The 22,975-nt window shown below is 39.2% G+C and overlaps 1 protein-coding gene across 2 annotated transcripts in view; it reads right to left on the bottom strand.

The window, feature by feature from the left end:
- The window catches only part of galnt1 (UDP-N-acetyl-alpha-D-galactosamine:polypeptide N-acetylgalactosaminyltransferase 1), a 139,000-nt gene that overhangs the window by 9,932 nt on the left and 106,093 nt on the right, over positions 1 to 22,975 (bottom strand). For both annotated transcript variants that reach the window (XM_061954810.1, XM_061954818.2), the window contains exons 6-13: positions 21,258 to 21,385; positions 21,079 to 21,158; positions 20,658 to 20,828; positions 13,543 to 13,660; positions 5,383 to 5,563; positions 2,702 to 2,841; positions 396 to 494; positions 178 to 312 (exon numbers count right to left, since the gene is read on the bottom strand). In XM_061954810.1, the coding sequence (XP_061810794.1) occupies positions 178 to 312; positions 396 to 494; positions 2,702 to 2,841; positions 5,383 to 5,563; positions 13,543 to 13,660; positions 20,658 to 20,828; positions 21,079 to 21,158; positions 21,258 to 21,385 (1,052 nt within the window). The remainder of the gene's footprint in view (positions 1 to 177; positions 313 to 395; positions 495 to 2,701; positions 2,842 to 5,382; positions 5,564 to 13,542; positions 13,661 to 20,657; positions 20,829 to 21,078; positions 21,159 to 21,257; positions 21,386 to 22,975) is intronic.

The raw sequence follows: 22,975 nt of genomic DNA, 5'->3' as shown, positions 1-22,975 counted from the left end.
ACTTTAGTAGCTCCTTAAGGACTGGAGTAGTATTGACAGCTACTATGAGTTTTTATTGGAGTCAATCGACTATATGAAATCATGTGATATTAAGGTTGATTCTTTATAAAAGTCAAAAGTTTGGAGACACTTCAGCAGCATGACAAAGTGTCTCCAAACTTCTCTCGCTTGGCTCACCACGGCGTCGTACTCCCACAGCTGGTTGCCTTTAAGGTGATGACATTTGAGCATCATGACAGGCCCGTTGAGTTTAGACACGTCCAGACACAGGTCGTCCGTCCTGATCTCCTTGTTGGCCGTGTAGGAGAACACCTTGCAACAGCAAAAGCTCACACTTTCAGCACAGCTGTCGGCCATCTCGACAGAAGGAACGTAAACGTTGAACGTGTGCTCACCTGGTTGCCCCCCATGCCGTGGCAGTTGAAGATGCCCACCTTCTCGTTCTCTTTGCGGGCCATGTTGTCCAAGCACTGATTGGTCTCCACGTTTCGGATCTTTCAATCAACACACACACATATCTACATGATACACTGTCTATGGAACCTGTTTACGGCAACATAAGTAAGACTTACGTGGGTTCCACTAAATAAAGATACAGTATGTACATAATTTAATTAAGAGTGTCCCGATCTGATATTGATATCGGTTTGATATCAGCACACAAAAAAACCAAGTATGGGATGATACAGTTTGCATGTAATGTATCCGATACAAGCAGTCCTGCAGCGTGTTACTTGTGCAAAGCTGGACAGCCAGTTAACATCTACATGTCCTCAGAGAAGCACACATGGTTGGTCATTTTGTCTTTATTTAAAATGTAAACATTCTAGGCTAAAAGCAACTAATAATAATAATGATAATCATTTAAGAACATTGCAGTCTAAAACAGCACATTTGTCAATATAGACAAGTATCGAATAATTTTAGTTGCATATTATTTACACAAAGTATCCAAAGCCAAATAATAACTATCCAGTACCAAACGTGTCCGCATCATTTGACCTACATCGTGTGCTTATTTTAATAGGTGATTGTGACCACTAGGTCTTACCAAAATAAAAATTAACACCACTTCAAAAGCCTAATGTGTGCAGCAAGCTGTTGGAGATATTTTATCAGTCTGTTGTGGCCAGTGCCCTGTACTTTGCAGTGGTTTGTTGGGGGAGCAGCACCAGCAAAATGGACTCAAACCGGATTGATAAACTGATCCGGAAAGCCGGCCAAACTATTGGCACGCAATTGGAGGCGTTTGTGTCAGTGAGGGACAGGAGGACACTGGACAAACTGTTGGCCATCATGGACAATCATGCCCACCCACTCCACCTGACAATTAAGGAACAGCAGAGTTTATACTCCAACAGGCTCCTTCAGCTTCCTTCCCGCACTGTGCGATTCAAGAACTGCTTCATTCCACACTCCATCCAGCTGTATAATCACTCGCCATACAGCAATAGATGACATCTGCCTATTACTTGACACCTGACATGTTAGCTACTTCTCTTTGTTTATAATGTCTATTTTCTATTTCCTGCTGGATCTACTCTCTATTTTATGCTGCTGCTGTCACATATACTGTATATACTGTAATATTGTACATGTGTTGTATATATTGTATATATGTTATAGACATAATATATTATATCTGTATATATATATATTATTCTGTACACATATTATGTATATATTCGTACATATGTTAGATACAGGTGCGTAGATGGCCAACCTGGGCCTGACTATCTAATCACCTGTCGGTCTGTTAAAAGGCGGCAGCCAGAGAGGAGAGGGAAGTTGGAGAGCGAGCGAGAGCGAGACTGACTCAGAGACGATGGCTGAAAAGCACGAAAAGAGGCAAATATGGCTAAATAAATAATTGTTCAGAACCATGAACGTGCTGTCATGTCAGTGATTGGTGGTCCGAGGCCACAATTTGGCGCCCAACGTGGGGCTTTGACCTGCTCTGTTGCCGACCTGGGCCGGTGCACCCCTCCTTAGAGGACCAGGTTCCTCGGACCACCAATCACTGACATGACAGCTGCGTTCATGGTTCTGAACAATGATTTATTTTGCAATATGCGTCTCTTTTCGTGCTTTTCAGCCATCGTCTCTGAGTAAGTTTCACTCTCGCTCGCTCTCCAACTTCCCTCTCATCTCCGGCTGCCGCCTTTTAACAGAGCGACAGGTGATTAGATAATCAGGCCCAGGTGAGCCATCTATGCACCTGTCGCTGATCTCGAAGCCGATCTTGGCGCACCCAGCTTCGCTGCAGGTACGCAGGCCACGCCCCCCCCACACACATCTAATTAATCAATTTCTGGCAGTGAAAATATGAACACAAAACACACTTTTTTAAATAAATAATATGGTTTTACATGCACAAAACAATTTGGAATACATTGGTAGTATGTCAATAAGTTGTTAAGTGCAACATTTGCCCGAACAATAACTGGGATGGTAAACAACAACCGGAGCAAAATGTTGGCAAAAAGCTTTGTTGAAAACAAAGTCATATTAAAGTGAGGCGTCCGAAAACGGAGCAACACTGTATGCTGCATGCAGTGTTGCTGCGGCCAAAACCCTTCATTTCCCCAAAGGACACACGCTCAAGGGATTAGCACACATCTATTTAATCTATTACCATGAAACACTCAACCATGCAGTGAAAATCTCAGTTGTTTTATAAGATGTGTGTGTGTGTGTGTACCTCTCCAAGAGAGTAATAGTGGCGAGGAATCTGGGAGTCGGGATAGACGTTTTCCAAGTACCAACTGAAAGGTTTGCATTGAAGCTTCTGTCTGAGAGCAGAGCGAGACGTGATGTCACCGTAGTCCACTTTGGTCACACCTGAACACACACACACACACACACACACACATTATAAAGTGGTTGAGGAGAGACAGTTAAATAAAGTGTAGTCCCATCATCATGTGTCATGTCACACAAGACAGCTAATCTTGTGAGATCTTGTCAGTTTGTAAAAAAAAATGTGCTAATAACCATAGAACCAGAAATGGAACTTATTGCAAAAAAAGAAAAGGGTTTTGCTCCCAAAAAAAGAAAATAAATAATAAATGGGTTGTACTTGTATAGCGCTTTTCTACCTTCAAGGTACTCAAAGCGCTTTGACACTACTTCCACATTTACCCATTCACACACACATTCACACACTGATGGAGGGAGCTGCCATGCAAGGCGCTAACCAGCACCCATCAGGAGCAAGGGTGAAGTGTCTTGCTCAGGACACAACGGACATGACGAGGTTGGTACTAGGTGGGGATTGAACCAGGGACCCTCGGGTTGCGCACGGCCACTCTCCCACTGCGCCACGCCGTCCCATACAAACCGTGCACTAATTAATTTAGTCATACAGATGCTAATACAATTCACATTTAGTTAAGCAGTAGGGTGCACACAAAAAAGATTCACATCTGAATCGCAATTTTAATTAATCCTATTTCTGAATCGATTTATAATCTTCAAAAATCTATGAAAAAAAATATATACATAATTTTATGTATTTAAAACAAACAAACACATGTTTTAATTGTGTTTTTAGGCCATCTTCATACAACCAAAAGGCACTTTTCTAACCTCCAACCTGTTTTGAAAAAGTTTCATTATTATTATTATACCAAATGATACATTGCGAGAATCGGTTTGAAACGAGAATAGATTCTAAATCGAATAGTGACCACAGGAATCGGGTGGTGCCCAAAGATTCACACTTCTACTAAGCAAATAATATCCATTTGACTTTTTTGTAGTTTTGTAGTTTATTAGACAGTGTCAAGGTAGGGCTGGGCGATATATCGATATACTCGATATATCGCGGGTTTGTCTCTGTGCGATACAGAAAATGACTATATCGTGATATTCGAGTATACGTTCTCACGCAGTTGCTTTTAGCTGCGGGGCATTAAATTGCATGTGTTTCTCACTCTTTCCTGTCTCTCCTTCTCAAGGAGACTTAAACACGCGCACCTTCTTACATACGTCACATACTGTCACGTGAGCAACGTCAGGTAGCAACATGGTAACGTTAGCTGTGATGCTAACAGCTAAAGGAGTGGTAATACGAGAGAAAGAAGGTGCGAATCTGGTAACAAATGGAGGAATAACTAATTCTCAAGAAAAACAGCACGGGGTCCATCGTCTGACAGTGGTTTGGCTTCACGCGGGAATATGTCTTTACATGTCAACATCTCCGTTCGGTGCCACACCAATTAAATGCCGAAGCAACTATTACCACATCAACACCGTAGGACATATACTATTTGATATGCAGCTCATTTTTATGTGACACGTATTGAAATATCTTGTGTGTCATCATGCACAAAAGTGCACTAATAGCTTGTTTTAAAATGTCTGACAATCTTGCACTTTCTGTTTTGAAATGACATGAATGTTTGTGCCACTGCTTAATAACTGTTTAATAAATACAGTTTTGCTAAATTGACTTAGTTGTGATTTCCCTCTCTGCATGAAAGTTTAAAATGAGCATATATTAATACAGTATGAACAAGAATGTTTTAATGTAGACACATAGAATCATCATACTGCTGTGATTATATGCATCAAGTGTTCATTCAAGGCTAAGGCAAAATATCGAGATATATATCGTGTATCGTGACATGGCCTAAAAATATCGAGATATTAAAAAAAGGCCATATCGCCCAGCCCTATGTCAAGGTCTCATATTGGTGACAGTTTGACCCTGGAACAGATTAATTCACGTTCCATGATTGTTTTAAAACTTGGACTCAAACAGCGTAACAAAATAGACGGTCGTGGGAATGTGTGTGAAGTGTGTCAAATAATACTTCTGTCAGTACACTTCAATAAGTATACTAAGTTGACAGTGCGTGTGTGCACATATGGCAAATGACAATGGCAGTATTTACACTTTGGCAGCATTTTGGTGAAAGTAACTTAAAAAGTCATGTAAGAAATTACAATACAGGATTACTTTCAAAGGACAGTAACTAGTAAAATACAATATTCTGGAACATTTATTAACATATGGTAGATTGACCTTTGCCTCAAGCTAATGCTAAATTAGGGAGAAGCGGTAGAAAATGGATGGATGGAATGTCAGTACTATGCTTCCCCCTGTTGATTTGGAGAAGAACAGCAAAACATGTCCAAGTTGCTACTATAAATGAGCGCCATGTTGTCGTAAACGAGACGGCACACTTCGCTAAACACGACCATCAGGGAGTTTTAGGAAACATTTTCTTTACTGAGTAACTTCCACTGTCTATCTTTTGCCAGCCTATGTGTGTGTGTGCAGAAGTCACGCTCCTTGGCGTGAAATCATTCTACCTTCTAGTCCTGCACGGCTGTGTCATCACAGTGATATCACCTGCTTCACACGCCAGCACTCACCAGGGGAGATGATGTAGAAGAAGTTCTTGAACTCGTCCATCCAGACCTCTGCCAGTCGTCGGTTGTTTTTGTTGATGATCTGTCCCGTTCCTCCGGGAAACGTGTAGGGCGTGGCCTTCCTGAACACGTGACCCACGTGCGAGCACGTGACGATCTCTAGGGTTCCGCCGCACTGCCATATCTATGAGGAGCACACAGACACACGCACAGGCAGAGTGAACACAGGTTGTTGACTCTTGGCATCAAACTACACAAATAAATCATACTGTATAAATTAGTGAGAACATTATTTAACATTACTGCAAATATTTGATTATATTTTTTATGGGTCAACACTTTGTAGTAGTCTGTGTACAGCTTGTAAAACAGTATACATGTACAGTCCCCTCAAAATAAGCCTTTAATGTATTAACTGCTGGAAACAAGGGAGAACGCCCCTAAGTGAAAATGTACACATTTGACCATTTTCTCTTCCCTGTGTCATGTGATTCATTAGGCCTCAATCATGCTGGAAATGACTCTCTCGTGCTGACAATATTGGCACTTTTTCATAGTTGTGGCCCACTCAGTGGCCTCGTGGTTAGAGTGTCCGCCCTGAGATCGGTAAGTTGTGAGTTCAAACCCCGGCCGAGTCATACCAAAGACTATAAAAAAAATGGGACCCATTACCTCCCTGCTTGGCACTCACCATCAAGGGTTGGAATTGGGGTTTAAATCACCAAAAATGATTCCCGGGCACGGCACCGCTGCTGCCACTGCTCCCCTCACCTCCCAGGGGGTGAACAAGGTGATGGGTCAAATGCAGAGGACAAATTTCACCACACCTAGTGTGTGTGTGACAATCATTGGTACTTTAACTTTACTTTAAAACTATTATTTTACAGGTACAATTACCCCAAAGTAGACAGAGTAGTCATTTTAAGCTTGTTTACTAAAGAGCCAACTTTTAGCCTCAAAATGGGGGCGGGGCATGCATCAGCCTGCTGACGTCACCTGCAGAAGACTGGTGGTATTTTCATATTGCACAGTTTGTCTATTGGTAGCATATTCATCCCGAATCATGATATTTTCGCACAGAATTCGAAGGAATGATCAAATATGTCTGCCAGGTTAAAGTTAAAGTTAAAGTACCAATGATTGTCACACACACACTCTGTGTGGTGCAATTTGTCCTCTGCATTTGACCCATCCCCTTGTTCACCCCCTGGGAGGTGAGGGGACCAGTGGGCAACAGCGGTGCTGTGCCCGGGAATCATTTGCAATCAGGTGCATTGTTGCAGGTTGTAACAAAAAACTAAAGAAGGGGTTAGCCTCCATACATTTCCAAATGATGGCAATATGAGGAAATGTTGGCCCTCTCCACTCAAATTGACTCGTGTAAAATGGGATGGACCAAACGAGAGGAGTGAAATTTGCAGTGATCATTTTAATTATTCTGACTTTGAAGAAAAAGGGTTTTGGATGGAAAACATGTAAAAAGACTCAAATAAATGCGATCCAGAAAATCAGGAGCACCATCAAGGATGAAAGACTGATTCAGAACCTGCAGCGTTTACCTGTTTCCCACCTTTTTTGTAAGGGGCGCCGGAAGTTGGCAGAACCATCAGCGATTCTGTTCTGTCTCCCTGTAATGTTTGTCAGCTCTTCAATGGGATTGTGCTGAACATCTTAATTTCTCCTAAGGCATTAATATAGTACTTCTGATTCTGATTCTGAAGGTATGCCGCTAGTATCCTCTTCTACTGATGTTTTCTTCAAAATGCATGACAAAATGCTGAAAGATCATGAGCAGGAGCATTGAATGTGTTTTTGCCTCATGGTTGGGGCTCCTTCAGGACTGTGCAAGAAGGAGTGGCACTTTCGTGTCTTCAGTGCTTTTTTGTGAACTTTTGGATCTGCCTCTGGGAGCCTTTTGGGCAGGGCCACATTTGGAATGGAGACCAGCTGCTGGCTCTCTGCCACACCAGATAACGCGTGGAGAGATCGGAGAAGATGCGGAGCTAGTGTGGAGCGCCGGGATGGACGACCTTCACAAAGCCCTGGCTGAATGAGCATGTATCGGACGCTTCGGTCTCCCTGGTCGGATTCTTGCTCATTCGCGCAGACTGGCCATTGGCAGTGGGTAGCCTAGGACGGAGGCGGCTCTCTTGGTTGCTTTGTTCGGTCTGTTCCTGTCTGTGGCTGTGCTGCCCACCAGGAGAAGATGGCGTGGAGCACCGCAGAGGCCACCGTGGTGTATGTGGGTGTTGAAATTGAGTTTTTGTTTTGTTGTGTTGTTTTTCAATGTATCGTGCAATCGTATATGTATTATTTATTGCTCATTTTTGGTTTTGTTTTACTTTTTTAGCTGTATGTAGAAATGGACGCTGCTGAAGTGGCAGACGGTTGCATCAGCTCTGTGCTCTTAATGTCTCTTACAGTATGTCCTTTGTGATCTTTAATGTTTCCTTCTTGTTTTCATGGGTTTTTACTTTATTTTTTGGAAAAAAAAATTATCTGCACTGCAACCACATAGTTTCCCCATTGTGGGATAATTAAAGTCTATCCTATACTAAACACGAGGTTTGAAGTTTATGGAAGAACAGGGAAGTCTTTTATATTTCTGTTTTGCTCATAATGTTAACCATATCAGTTTTGAAGTAAAGGCCACAACAACATACAATAAAAGTGATGAAAAAAAATATTTTACATGTCTTTATCCACACTGTCTATGTGGGGAAATGTGTTCCAGTTCTGTGGATGACGTCACACCAAGAGGGGGCGACATATCGAGTCTGTCGATAGAAAGGTGGTGTTCTAAGTACAGTTAGTTTACCGACAAAACGTATTGATATCATTGGAAAAACTGCCAGATTCATTTTCAGGAGCACAAAATACAAAAAGAACTGGTTAGGGGAATAACACAAGAAGCTAAAATCAATGAACGTCGCCCACTGGAGTTTCGGCAGAGAATTGCACGTCAACCGATGAAGACATAGTTATGGTCATGGTGTCAGTTTATTTCGAACATGCATACAATGTTGTACATCAAATTGTATCTACAAATCCCGTTTCCATAAGAGTTGGGAAATTGTGTTAGATGTAAATATAAACGGAATACAATGATTTGCAAATTATTTTCAACCCATATTCAGTTGAATATGCTACAAAGACAACATATTTGATGTTCGAACTGATAAACTTTTTTTTGTGCAAATAATCATTAACTTTAGAATTTGATGCCAGCAACACGTGACAAAGAAGTTGGGAAAGGTGGCAAAAAAATCCTGATAAAGTTGAGGAATGCTCATCAAACACCTATTTGGAACATCCCACAGGTGAACAGGCAAATTGGGAACAGGTGGGTGCCATGATTGGGAATAAAAGTAGATTCCTGAAATGCTCAGTCATTCACAAACAAGGATGGGACGAGGGTCACCACTTTGCGTGAGCAAATTGTTGAACAGTTTAAGAAAAAACTTTCTCAACCAGCTATTGCAAGGAATTTAGGGGTTTCACCATCTACGGTCCGTAATATCATCAAAGCGTTCAGAGAATCTGGAGAAATCACTGCACGTAAGCAGCTAAGCCCGTGACCTTCGATCCCTCAGGCTGTACTGCATCAACAAGCGACATCAGCTCAGGAACACTTCAGAAACCCACTGTAAGTAACTACAGTTGGTCGCTACATCTGTAAGTGCAAGTTAAAACTCTCCTATGCAAGGTGAAAACCGTTTATCAACAACACCTAGAAACGCCGTCGGCTTCGCTGGGCCTGAGCTCATCTAAGATGGACTGATACAAAGTGGAAAAGTGTTCTGTGGTCTGACGAGTCCACATATCAAATTGTTTTTGGAAACTGTGGACGTCGTGTCCTCCGGACCAAAGAGGAAAAGAACCATCCGGATTGTTATAGGCGCAAAGTTGAAAAGCCAGCATCTGTGATGGTATGGGGATGTATTAGTGCCCAAGACATGGGTAACTTACACATCTGTGAAGGCACCATTAATGCTGAAAGGTACATACAGGTTTTGGAGCAACATATGTTGCCATCCAAGCAACGTTACCATGGATGCCCTTGCTTATTTCAGCAAGACAATGCCAAGCCACGTGTTACATGAACGTGGCTTCATAGTAAAAGAGTGCGGGTACTAGACTGGCCTGCCTGTAGTCCAGACCTGTCTCCCATTGAAAATGTGTGGCGCATTATGAAGCCTAAAATACCACAAGGGAGACCCCCGGACTGTTGAACAACTTAAGCTGTACATCAAGCAAGAATGGGAAAGAATTCCACCTGAGAAGCTTAAAAAATGTGTCTCCTCAGTTCCCAAACGTTTACTGAGTGTTTACTTTGGCACGTGTTGCAGCCATGAAATTCTAAGTTAATTATTATTTGCAAAAAAAAAATAGTTTATGAGTTTGAACATCGAATATCTTGTCTTTGTAGTGCATTCAATTGAATATGGGTTGCAAAGGATTTGCAAATCATTGTATTCCGTTTATATTTATATTTACATCTAACACAATTTCCCAACTCATATGGAAACGGGGTTTGTATAAGCATCACGACGGTGTTGTGACTGCGAATAGAGAGCAGGTGTGTTCAATCTGGTGTTACCGCTCTTACACTCTCATACTGACCACTAGAATGGTGACTTCAGTCGGGATGTCAACAACTTTCCGAAGTCTTGGCAAGTCTGAGCATGCATTTGAGAAGCAAGCGTTTCCCAGCATGCCTTGTTGTCGTTATAATCATCACATCTGACTATGTTATCGTGCATCTTTAATGTGTTTTTTGTACAAATAGGGTCTAATAGTAAATATGGTGTCATTTTTAGTGGTGTCCAATAGTGGTAAGAATAGTAGGTGCACTGCATCCAAATAAAATAATAGTGGCCGAGAGTGGTAATTTTCAATGACATACGATATAAATGAGGTAATTTTGCTTGAGTTTCACACCTGTGCACTGAGTAACGTGGATCTATAATATCCTATAGTCCAGTGGTTCTCAATTACTTTCTGTCACACCCCCCTTAAAGGTGCTGTTTGCAATTTGCTCACAGTTACGTTTTTCACAGCAACAAATCTAACAAGACTGGCTAGCTTGTGTTACCATTAGTGGTTTAACAGAACACATTTGTGTAAATTTGTGTAGTAAACAATTTTTCCGGCCCCAATAAAATGATTGGTGTTTACGGTGGTCACTCACCCGGTCTCGTCAACACATACACACAGAGAGTGTGTGCACACATACAAAAATAGTCTAAGAGAAGCAACGAACAATTTGCAGTAATGTTGTTGTTATGATAGAATATACATTCAATGACAGATAACGGTAGCTATTCAAATTGCTATTATTAGCTAACAACACCCAAAGCTAATGCGTGTGTACGTGTTACGTACGCACGTAGTAACGTCATTACGCCCTAGAAGCCGTAAGACGGCAGGATATACTGTGTAAAATACACTGGAAAGTTATCGCCCTCTAGACACCTGTGTAAATGTTGCAAACAGCTCCTCTAATTGAAATACTATTGAGAAAATGATCACAATTAGTTACTTACCTGTTATTCATCAAGCTAGTTATTGACTCACGCTTACTACAGATAAAGAGCTCATTCTACTAAAGAATATTTTATATTCTCATTACCTTTATGGTACACCCAAGTATACTTTGTTATATTTCCTGTTGATTCATTACAGCACTACGAGGCATGTGTATCTTTCAAGCATTTATAAGAACGTAAATAACGGAAGTTTCATGGTCTCCCTAACACACCATCGCACGCCCATCTGCCCCACACTTTGAGTGCTGCTCTTACAGAAATATACTCTTTATTCGGAATAACTGCTAGTAAATAACTAGCTTGACACACACATATAAATAAATACATATTTTCAGCTTATTAATATTATTTCAATTATGGGGTGTTGGATGGTGAAAGGAAATTTGCTGAAGACGATGGACTGGTCCAGACTCCAGACTTAAACCCTGTTGATCCTCAAACGCAAGGGAACAATGCAAGGTATCTAACATCCACCAGTGCTGGGATGTTATCATGGAGGAGTGGGAGAAGATTCCGGGAAAGTAATGGTAACCACACTAAATATTTACAAACCATTTGGGTACAATTTAGACTATTAGGCTTGTATTTCCTTTAGTTGCCAGCGGTTAACACAGCCATGGCTTATTTTGAAAATACAGTAAATTTACATTCTTATTCAAGCTGTACACTGACTACTTTACATTGTAAGCATGTGTCATTTCTTCAGTGCTGTCCCATAAAAACATACTTGCCAACCCTCCCGAATTTTCCGGGAGACTCCCGAAATTCAGCGCCTTTCCCGAAAACCTCCCGGGACAAATATTCTCCCAAAAATCTCCCGATTTACAGCCGCAGCTGTAGGCCACGCCCCCTCCAGCTCAATGCGGACTTGAGTGACGTGTCGACAGCCTGTTCTCACGTCCGCTTTCCCACGATATAAACAGCGTGCCTGCCCAATCCCGTTATAACATCTACGGCTTTTAGAGAGTGCACAACTGCGCACACAACAAGGAGACGAAGCAGAAGAACGAGGAAGATACAGCCATGGCGACGCCGACGACGAGTAAGATGAAGAAATACGCTTGTAAGTTCCAAAACGAATGGAAACACGAATTTCAGTTTATCCAGGACAGTTCGAAGGGGAAGGGGTATGCTGCCTGTAAATTTTGGAGATCAGACTTCTCCATTGAACACGGTGGCCGAACGGATATACTCACTCATGAACGGTCAGCGAAGCACAAAGCGGCGGCAACGCAGCACCGGTCCCAGCCCAGTGTTATGGGCCACCTCGCTAAATGGAGTCCCGAGGGTGTAATTTATGCCGAGACAAAGATGGCTATGCTGATAGCTGGAAGCAACATCCCATTCTCATTTGCGGATGTCTACAACAAATCCGTGAAGGATATGTTCCTGGATTCAGATATCGCTCGCCAGTACGCAAATGGCAGAACAAAGGCTACTCAAATAGTGAAAGGTAAGTGTTTTTTTTTTTTTTTTAGTAAGCAGCAAGCAAAGTACAGTTAGTAGAACAACTGTGTTTTCATTACTGTGTATTTGTTCAAGTCTTTCAAGTACAACAATGAGTAGATGAGTGTTATGTGTGTGTATATGTGTAAATAAATGAACACTGAAATTCAAGCATTTATTTTATTTATATATATATATATATCCATCCATCCATTTTCTACCGCTTATTCTAAAATAAAGATATATATATAGCTGGAATTCACTGAAAGTCAAGTATTTCTGATGTATATAGATATATATATATATATATATGAAATACTTGACTTGGTGAATTCTAGCTGTAAATATACTCCTCCCCTCTTAACCACGCCCCCAACCCCGCCCCCCCGCCCCAACCACGCCCCCCACCTCCGAAAATAAATGCGTTAAAATGTAATATCGGAAATTATCGGTATCGTTTTTTTTATTATCGGTATTGTTTTTTTAAATTTAATTTAATTAAATTTTTTAATTAAATCAACATAAAAAACACAAGATACACTTACAATTAGTGCACCAACCCAAAAAAACTCCCTCACCCATTTACACTCATTCACACAAAAGGGTTGTTTCTTTCTGTTATTAATATTCTGGTTCCTACATTATATATCAATATATATCAATACAGTCTGCAAGGGATACAGTCCGTAAGCACACATAATTGTGCGTGCTGCTGGTCCACTAATAGTACTAACCTTTAACAGTTAATTTTACTAATTTTCATTCATTACTAGTTTCTATGTAACTGTTTTTATATTGTTTTACTTTTTTTTTTATTCAAGAAAATGTTTTTAATTTATTCATCTTATTTTATTAATTTTTTTAAAAAGTACCTTATCTTCACCATACCTGGTTGTCCAAATTAGGCATAATAATGTGTTAATTCCACGACTGCATATATCGGTTGATATCGGTATCGGTAATTAAGGAGTTGGACAATTTCGGAATATCGGATATCAGAAAAAAGCCATTATCGGACATCCCTAATAAAAATATATAATTAAATACTGTACTCACTTTTGTGGGCTACTGTATACATTCTATATATTTACTGTAATAAATACTACAGTATGTAAGTCAAACCACACCCTCATTGTGTCGTCATTTAGTGAAAGGTGTGCACACTCACTCTGAAAGAGATTTCCAGGTTCTCTCCACCCCAGATGTCCATGCCTGCATCATACGTGCCAATTTCCTGGAAATAATCTCTGTCGATGGAGAACAAGCCGCCCGCCATGGTGGGAGTCCTGGAAAGAAATGTGGGTGGTTCATTCCCAGTGTTCTATGTTCTTTAAAAAGGTCACATGATAGACAGACATATCAGTCCAACATTCCATGTTGTTTTCCCGCCCCTGCCAAGCTCTGTTGTTGTGACGGCCATGTCAGCATTTAATAGCTCCGAGACGACAGCCCGCTTTCCACTTCTAAAAATAAGTTCCTCTCGCTGCAGAAGAAGCTTTTTTTTCCTGGTTTGCCAGTCAACATCCTGATTTATATGCAGCAGATGGCTATATGTTATGCTACTGAACAATAATGTGGTCTTGGTCAATCCAACATTTTTTGGAAATTTCCTTCATGGTGGCGCAGGGTTGCTGTTGTTGGCGTGATCCCAGGATGCAGAAAAGGCAGGCGAAGTGCAAAGCAGAAGGTCCCTTTATTAGGTACGGTTCATATTTGTGCAAATTCTCAGTACCTAAGAATTAGGCCTGGGTGATGTATCGATATTATCGATATATTCAAGATTTTTGTTGCAGAAGATTTAAAACAGCAGCCTTATTTTCAACAACTCCTACGTAAAAAACTTACACAATGTATGTAACTGGCCCACAACGTACATGTCATTCCCAGTCCTTCAACAATCGCTGTCTCTTAGGAAACCACGTATATATAAATATTGTCAAATATGACAGCAACAACATTCATTTTGCACGATAATTAAAGATGTAGTATTTCCAATATTATCAGAAACGATCAGAGACACATAATTTTGTTAAAGCATTAATTACAACACGCTTTAGCTCACAGACTAAACAACACAATGACACCCCACATCACTACAATGTGATGATAAAACATTTGATATTAAGAGTATGTGAACCACTCCCTACCTTGTTTACATCCCTGACAACCTCCTTAAAGTAGCTGACATGCATATGTTAAAAGTGTGGCGTGTGTTGTGCATTTTACCCATTATGTTTGGTTATGGATTTAAATGGGTATGATTTTGATTTGTGTGTGATGATCAGACATTTTTTTTAATAATGTCCACATAGTTCAGTGAGCAAGGTGTGTGTTTTGTACTACATATGATAACTTTCTGTGTTAATTTGTAATTAATTAGACCATGGGTGGAAAGGCTGTCCGAATGGTACCTACTGTATATGTCGCCTCTATACACTGGCATGCTGATGTAATAATAGTCATGGTCAATGACTAACAATACTAATATATTCCATCAAATGACAGCACATTGTCAACAGTTAAAATATTATGTTGTCTAGTAGGAACATGGAGACCTGCTGGATTGTCAATGCTAGCGGGCCGTGATTTGGGGACCTCTGTTATACGGAGATAACCGCTGACTAGCGACTAATACGGCACTTTCAAACTGCTCCATTGGAGGAAGTACAATGGAAGGCAAGACTGTTTTATGAATATCACCGCCATTCCTCCACAGTGTGATATAACATTTCCAGGAGTTATCCAAATACATAAAAACAAGTACTTTACCAACAGGTAAGAAACGTTGATTTTGCTTTACAGCTTTAAAGCTCTAAGGTCAATGCCTAAGAAAAGTAAAAGTGAGGTTTTGGCTTTCTTAGCAAGGCTATAACAAGAACTGGGTCACTAATACCGTGCACAAATATGATGCAACTTCATGAAAAATCCACATTTTCCTATATCACCTGTTTCTATTCGTCTGTTAAAATGAGAATAATAACTCAAAATGCACAAATTAACATTTCTAACAAGGTAAGTTTTCAATAGGATTTAAGTCAGGTAAGAAAGAGGGCAATGTCATTATTATATAACAGGGGATCTATTATGCAAAACCAACTTTTCTTACCTATTGGTTTCTGTGTTTTTGTATTTGGGATCTCCATAACTCTCGAAAATTGGAAATCAAACCATTGAAGCATTACGGAGATAATTATAAAACAATCCTGCCTTCTTTAATACTACCTCCAAACAAGCCGTTAGGAATTTGAGACTTTAGTGACGTATTTTACCTAAGTGACGTCAGTGGATATCTCCATATATGGTAGAGCAGTGGTTCTCAAACTTGTTTCACCAAGTACCACCTGAGAAAACACTTGGCTCTCCAAGTACCACCATAATGACCAACATTGAAATACAGTAGCATAGCAGGCCTAAATATTCATTAAAAACAAAGCAGAGGTTTTATTTACCAATTATATTGAACATTTTTGGCCACTGCAACATTAAACAGTTTGAACAGTAACACTGTGTTTGAATATTTAATTAAGTGATTTTTTGGCGTACCACTAGATGGAACTCGCGTAACACTAAAGGTACACGTACCAGTTTAAGAAACCTCACCATGGTAGAGGTTTACCCAAAGATCTTTGGGCAAGTTCACCATTTTTATCCAGCTGTAGTCCGATGTTGTAATCAATAAGCTCATTTTTCTCTATCTTGTTGTGGGGCAGACTGGCTCGTACGTGCACATTCATCCTCGGCTGCTGCCATTTGTAATACAATCGAGCGTATAGTTTGAACTTATATCTGTCAGTAGACTAAATGGAAATGCTAAAAACTACAACATGGCTGACAGTGTGAAGAAGCAGTCAAGTGGGGGCACGTAAATAAAATCGCCCACAAAACAGCAGATCCTGCAGATTTATTCAAATATAATTTATAATTTATTCAAAATGTCAACCAAATCACAACCATTGCATGTTATGTAGACCACAAGGAAGTGTTGTTTTAAAACAAAACAAAATATAATAAGGCCTTCAACCATGTTGACTACTTGCACACTATATGAACACCATATATTATTGTCATTAGATGGTCTTCCTCATTACAAAAAAACTTTACTAAATATCCTACGCTATGACTCTATAATCTGTTACTGTCATTATTGAATCCATTAAGCATTCAGGTTTACACAACTTGGAGATGGAAAACATGCATTCCACAGTCGCCTAATAATTGTGCCTATATTTTATTGTAGACACTGACCGTGCAACGTACACTTTACTCGTCATTCACAGCAGCTATTGTTGTGTTAGCTCGAGCATTACAGCTATTATTATTGTTAAGTGGTGTGCGGTCAGTGTTACTCTTTACCACACACCATATTAACCACACGACCATGATTATTGTGTTGTGTAAGCGCCAGACTGTTAAGAAACACATTATTATACTAAAATAGGTAAGTATCACCACACAACTGTAGGTGGTGCCAGGGAGACAAAAACCTTAAAAATAATGAAATACATTACTAGGACCTCAATACTCCTTTCATTGAGCTTGATGAGCTTTCATTAAAAAAAATGTAATGTTCTATTTCTGTTGAAACATTTTTTCAACCTGTGTTTGCGTTAAAAGCTGACGCTTTCCCCACAAAGCAGTAAAGGACAAACTCAGAGAGGCAATAACAACTAGTGTAGGTGCTAAGACTTCCTGTAATATTGTCACCCATACTGACTTCTAAAGGCTGAGGGGCATGGCGCTGCATTCATTGGCCCCTGACATCATGTAATAGCACCAAATACTCATGAGCCCATAATACCTTTTGAGTTCACCTAATGCTTTAATCAAGCGTGAGCTGACAAAAACCTTCACTATCACATGCAAGTTTTACTAATAAAACTGGTCTTTCTGCAAACATTCTGACAGGACAGGACCCATTTCTTTCCCGCTCGAACAATAAAAAGCCACATTTGGGAAAACTGCGGCTTGCGGATGGCTGAAAAACATAAGTCATTATGATATGTGTGGCCTTGAGTAATGGAGGCAGCTTCGGAAACAAGAACAGGAAGAAGAGATGACAGACAGGCCGAAATCTTCCAACCAAGGCTTTATAATTCATGTTGTGCTTACACAAGTCCTGCAATTCATTGTATATATTTATATTATATACAGTATATTACAACATCATGATGATTAGAGGTGACAAATGACCAAAATATAAGACCAAGAAAATGTTTTTTTCCCCAAAATTAGTCTAAAAGTGGGGTGCCCATTAGGTCGATCGCAATCTACCGGACGATCGCCGGGCATTTAAAACAATAGAGCCAAAAATGACATAAATCTTTCACTATGACGTCACGCTGGCTGCTACGACCGCAGTATGAAGAAAAAAAAACAATCGTCAGGAATGCGAGACAAACAACACTCTTTCTCGCCAAACACATGCTGTCAAAAGTCTAAAGAGCGACCATACAGTTATATATATATATATATATATATATATATATATATATATATATATATATATATATATACATACATACATATATATATATATATATATACACATACATACATATTTATATATATATACATACATATATATATATACACATACATACATACATTTTTATATATATATATATATACATACATATTTATATATATATACATACACACACACATATATATATATATATATACACATACGAACATACTGTACATATACATACATATATATATACACATATACACACACACACACAAATATATATATTTATATATATATATATATATATGTTTTTCTTTACATATACAATGAGGTAGAACACCTCAACATGAGGTAGAACACCTCAACATGGTCATTTGATAAGTAGCTCACCTGCCGAAAAACTGTGGGCACCCCTGGTCTAAAAAAAAGCCAGGTTATTTTATTTTGGGAGTGTAGAGATTTATACAAGCAAACCAGCAGATAGCAGCTTTCTTCTTGTCACTCACACACAAACCAGTGAGGTGGGGCTTCATGCTTGCATACACACAAAAACTTGGCATAAGTCCTTTTTCTTGACGTGGAAATGTGTGGTGTCTCACACCAATGCTTCATGTACGCACATTTCTACAAGCTGTGGATACTTTGGCGACATACCGAGGTGGACCTTCAGGCTTTGGCAACATTTGATTTCAACAATGTAAAAAAGATCAAAGCAAGGACAAAATTCACTTTTTCGCCGATGTATCTAATACTTCATTTTATTCATATTGATATTTGTGAGGATGTCTATTCATTTATGTAAGCAACAATTGTGCCACCTATTGCTGTCATAATGTGTTTCTTTGAGTCTATGATTCCAGCACCAGCTTGGCAAGTCAAGCGGACAGCAGCCGCCGGTGGTTGCGGCACAATGACACTGGAAGAATGTTTCGCCTTTGTGTCACGTGGGGCTGCTATGACAAGAAGCTCTCCTGTTTTGTAATAATAAATTGAGTAAGCAAACAAGAGACAGTCTTTTGTATCCTTTTTGATACAGCTGGCATGTTTGAATTAAAAAGATTGCAAAACAAGTATTACATAATTTTGATGTGAAACTCTAATCTGGCTGAGAGCAGGCTACTTACTGTATGAATACATTTTGTTGTAAACAATTTATTTTTCTATTTCAGCCTGTGCGCGGTTATAACTCGAGCACACAACAATGACGTTGGCTTTAAATCTCAACACTCGAAACACGAGAAAGAAGCACTTCCTACTAAAACCTGATTGGGCAGAGCGTGCACAGCTCAGGCACATGGCTACTTTCATGTTGTTTTATGAATTGCGTATTTATTAGGGGGCGTGGCCTGAATGGGGTCTGGGCTTGCCAAGCCTTTTTTCTTTTTTTTTCTTCTTGCCAAGCCAAGCAAACTCCAGCGGTCAATTTCAAGTTGATTGCAATGTAAAAAATAAAAGTGCTTGGGTTTGTGCCTGCGCACACTTGAATATATCAGATTTTTTTGTTGCGTACGTTGTTTTCTGGATTTGAACATATGTCTATTTTTAGTAGGAAATTCATGCAACTCTTAATACTTGAGGCCCCTGGAGAGAGGTCCCATATCTGGCTGCATCTCTCCAGGGGCCTCATGTATTAAGAGTTGCATGGGTTTCCTACTAAAATTAGACATAGTTCAAATCTAGAAAACTGCGTACGCAAACTAAAATTCAAAACAGACAAGTGCTTAAAAAAATTGTAACTGCAACTAGCGAAGCGGTTAGTCGTAAAACTTTAGAAGGGTGGTGACTTTGATTACCACCAATATAAATATAATTTGTGTAATTTACAACAAAATGTGTTCATACAGTAGCCTGCTCACAGCCAAATTAGAGTTTCATGTAAAACATTTTTTGTTATAGAATGATTTGACAATGTGTCCAGAGTCAGTGTACATCTGCTGCCATCTAGTGTCTGCTTGTAAGTTAGGTTTCAATTCAACAAAAATTATGTTAGATTTGGTTTGCAATCTTTTACATTTAAACATGCCAGCTCTATCAAAAAGGACACAAAATATTATATTATTATAACACAGGACAGCTTCTTACGGTAGCAGCCGTATGTGACACAAAGTCGGGCCAGTCTTCCACCGTCTCTAGTTCGAGTGTGCCGCAACCACTGGTGGCAGCATTCCGCCTGACTGGTCAAGCTGTGCTGGAACACATTGTGACAGCAATAGGGGCAAAATGATCGCCTAGATAAATTAATAGTCATCCTAAAAATACAGTATTAATATATGAACATGAATCATTAAATGCATTGGTCAAAGAGTGAATTTTGTTTACTTGCCTCGATATTTTTACACTGTTAAAATCAAATGTTGGCAAAACTCGAACGATCACCTCTGTGTGTCGCCAAGTGATCCACAGACTGTAGAAATGTGCGTAAAATATATTCCAATGCTCAGCTGAATTAATGAATGTGGCTGCCAATGTATAGTATTATATAACTAAGCTCAAAAAAGGCTCATTAACTAATCAGCCAATCTCCAATCAGTTCAAAAAAGGCAAAAAAGTGTTGCATCCGATCTCACGATCAACATAGATTACCGGTATATATATATTTTTTGTGGTTAATAGCATGCATTATGACAATGTATGATAGAAGCTTTTTGCATTGCCCATGACAGGTTTTTTTTGTTTTTTCTCAAAAACTGTGACAAAACAGTTCATGAAAATAGGGGTCGTCTTATATTCACGTCAGTAAAGTAAATGTTGAAAATAAATTCTACAGAGAGTTCACAGTAGGCTAGTGATGCACTTCAAAGAGGTGAACCCACCTGACAGGAAGTGTGCGGTCTCCCTTGCGGCGGTCCATTTCTCTCTGTGGCACTGGGTACCATCTGAAGTTAAGCTTCCAGTTGAAACCTCCGTACGTCATGTCTGATCCCGCCATGTACTCGAAGGTGTCGTCGCTGATCACGTCAATGATGGGACACACAACTGTTCGCCTAGTACACACACATTAACACTTAGCTGACATTCCTGTTGCTGTGGTCATCCAACATGACCATGCATTTGACCGTAACAGCCATCACTAATAAACTCATGCTCATTACCCCCCTTTTTGTAAAAGCGCTTGCATGAGGCGGTAAACACAGCATGACTAATTTGCCTACAAATTAACATAAGGGCAAGTCATCTGCACACTAGCTTGCCAATTTGGTGCATGCCTTTTTCATTGGGTGCTTGAGGTCTTACTTGTCGTGCTTGATGCGAGCGAGCAGTGGCTCCAGCCAGCCTGTCGTGCATTCGCAATGAGCATCCAAAAAGGTAATGACCTACAAATAACGAGAAAAAACACAAGGCAACTTCCCACAGTGTTTTAGGTCATACAGTACATTGTGCTCACACATGCAACCTGCAATAAGTTCACTAACCTGGCCTGTAGAGATGGAAGCCCCCTTGAGGCGAGCTCGAATGAGTCCAGACCTCTGATCCATCCTCACTACCCTGACAGGAACCTCCAGCCTTCGCACATATTTCTCCAACGGCCGCTTTAGGAAATCTACCACACATCGAAAAAACTAAAGATGTCAGAGCAGAGCCATCTATCTTCTTAATAGTTTCATTTAAAAAAAGCAAAGTAACAACCTACCAAAGAACAACTTAATGAAATATGACAGAGGGAGCGGTATTTTCCATGGTCATTGTTAAACTACATTTTTCTTAAATATAACTTGTTAATATATTTTGTAGTGTGGGAAAAATTAGTATTATCATAAACGTTATATTTATACATTATTACATACGGTTTATCTTAGGGCTGTTAAAGTTAAGGCATTAACGTATAGTATTCAAATGTAATGCATTTAGCACGTCTTGGGTCAGTGTCTTTTACCAGCCACAATAGATATTCATCATTAGAAATCCATAGATTATTGAAACTGCACTTTGCAGGCTTTTATTTAGCATCATCACTTTGAAGTAACTAGCTATTGGGCATGCCTGCAGTTCATTGGCGCTAAATACATTTTTCACACTACTAAAATATCATGACGGTCCGTAACAATTTACATAGATTTTGTTTTGATTAATGAAAACTTTATATATATTTTCAGACTTTTCCAAAATTTAAGAACATTTTTTAATTTTCCCTAACTTTTCCAAGACCTGGAAATTGCATTTTAAAATTCCTTGACTGTTCCAGTTTTTTAATGATCCTACAAACCTTGTTTGTGTATGACAAAATGTGATTTCTCTAAGCCAATCAGCAAGATAAGGTACAGTAGCAAGAATAATATTAATAAAGTAAATAATACAGGAATAATATAATATATAGTTCTAATTCTAGCAATATTATATATTCTTAGTAACTAAAGTTTTTATATATACACACATATATATATATATATATATATATATATATATATATATATATATATATATATATATATATATATATATACACATATATATATATATATATATATATATATATATATATACACACACATATATATATACATATATATATGTATATATATATATATATATATATATATATATATATATATATATATATATATATATATATATATATATATATATACACACACACACACACACACACAGGTAAAAGCCAGTAAATTAGAATATTTTGAAAAACTTGATTTATTTCAGTAATTGCATTCAAAAGGTGTAACTTGTACATTATATTTATTCATTGCACACAGACTGATGCATTCAAATGTTTATTTCATTTAATTTTGATGATTTGAAGTGGCAACAAATGAAAATCCAAAATTCCGTGTGTCACAAAATTAGAATATTGTGTAAGGCTAATACAAAAAAGGGATTTTTAGAAATGTTGGCCAACTGAAAAGTATGAAAATGAAAAATATGAGCATGTACAATACTCAATACTTGAAATCTCCATCTCCATAGAGCAGGTCAGCAGCAGGAAGCATGAAGTGCTCTAAAACTTGCTGGTAGACGGCTGCGTTGACCCTGGATCTCAGGAAGCAGAGTGGACCGACACCAGCAGATGACATGGCACCCCAAACCATCACTGATGGTGGAAACTTTACACTAGACTTCAGGCAACGTGGATCCTGTGCCTCTCCTGTCTTCCTCCAGACTCTGGGACCTCGATTTC

Source organism: Nerophis lumbriciformis, linkage group LG04, assembly GCF_033978685.3.
Source record: "Nerophis lumbriciformis linkage group LG04, RoL_Nlum_v2.1, whole genome shotgun sequence".
NCBI lineage: Eukaryota > Metazoa > Chordata > Actinopteri > Syngnathiformes > Syngnathidae > Nerophis > Nerophis lumbriciformis.
This window is presented reverse-complemented; position numbering and strand designations above follow the sequence as displayed.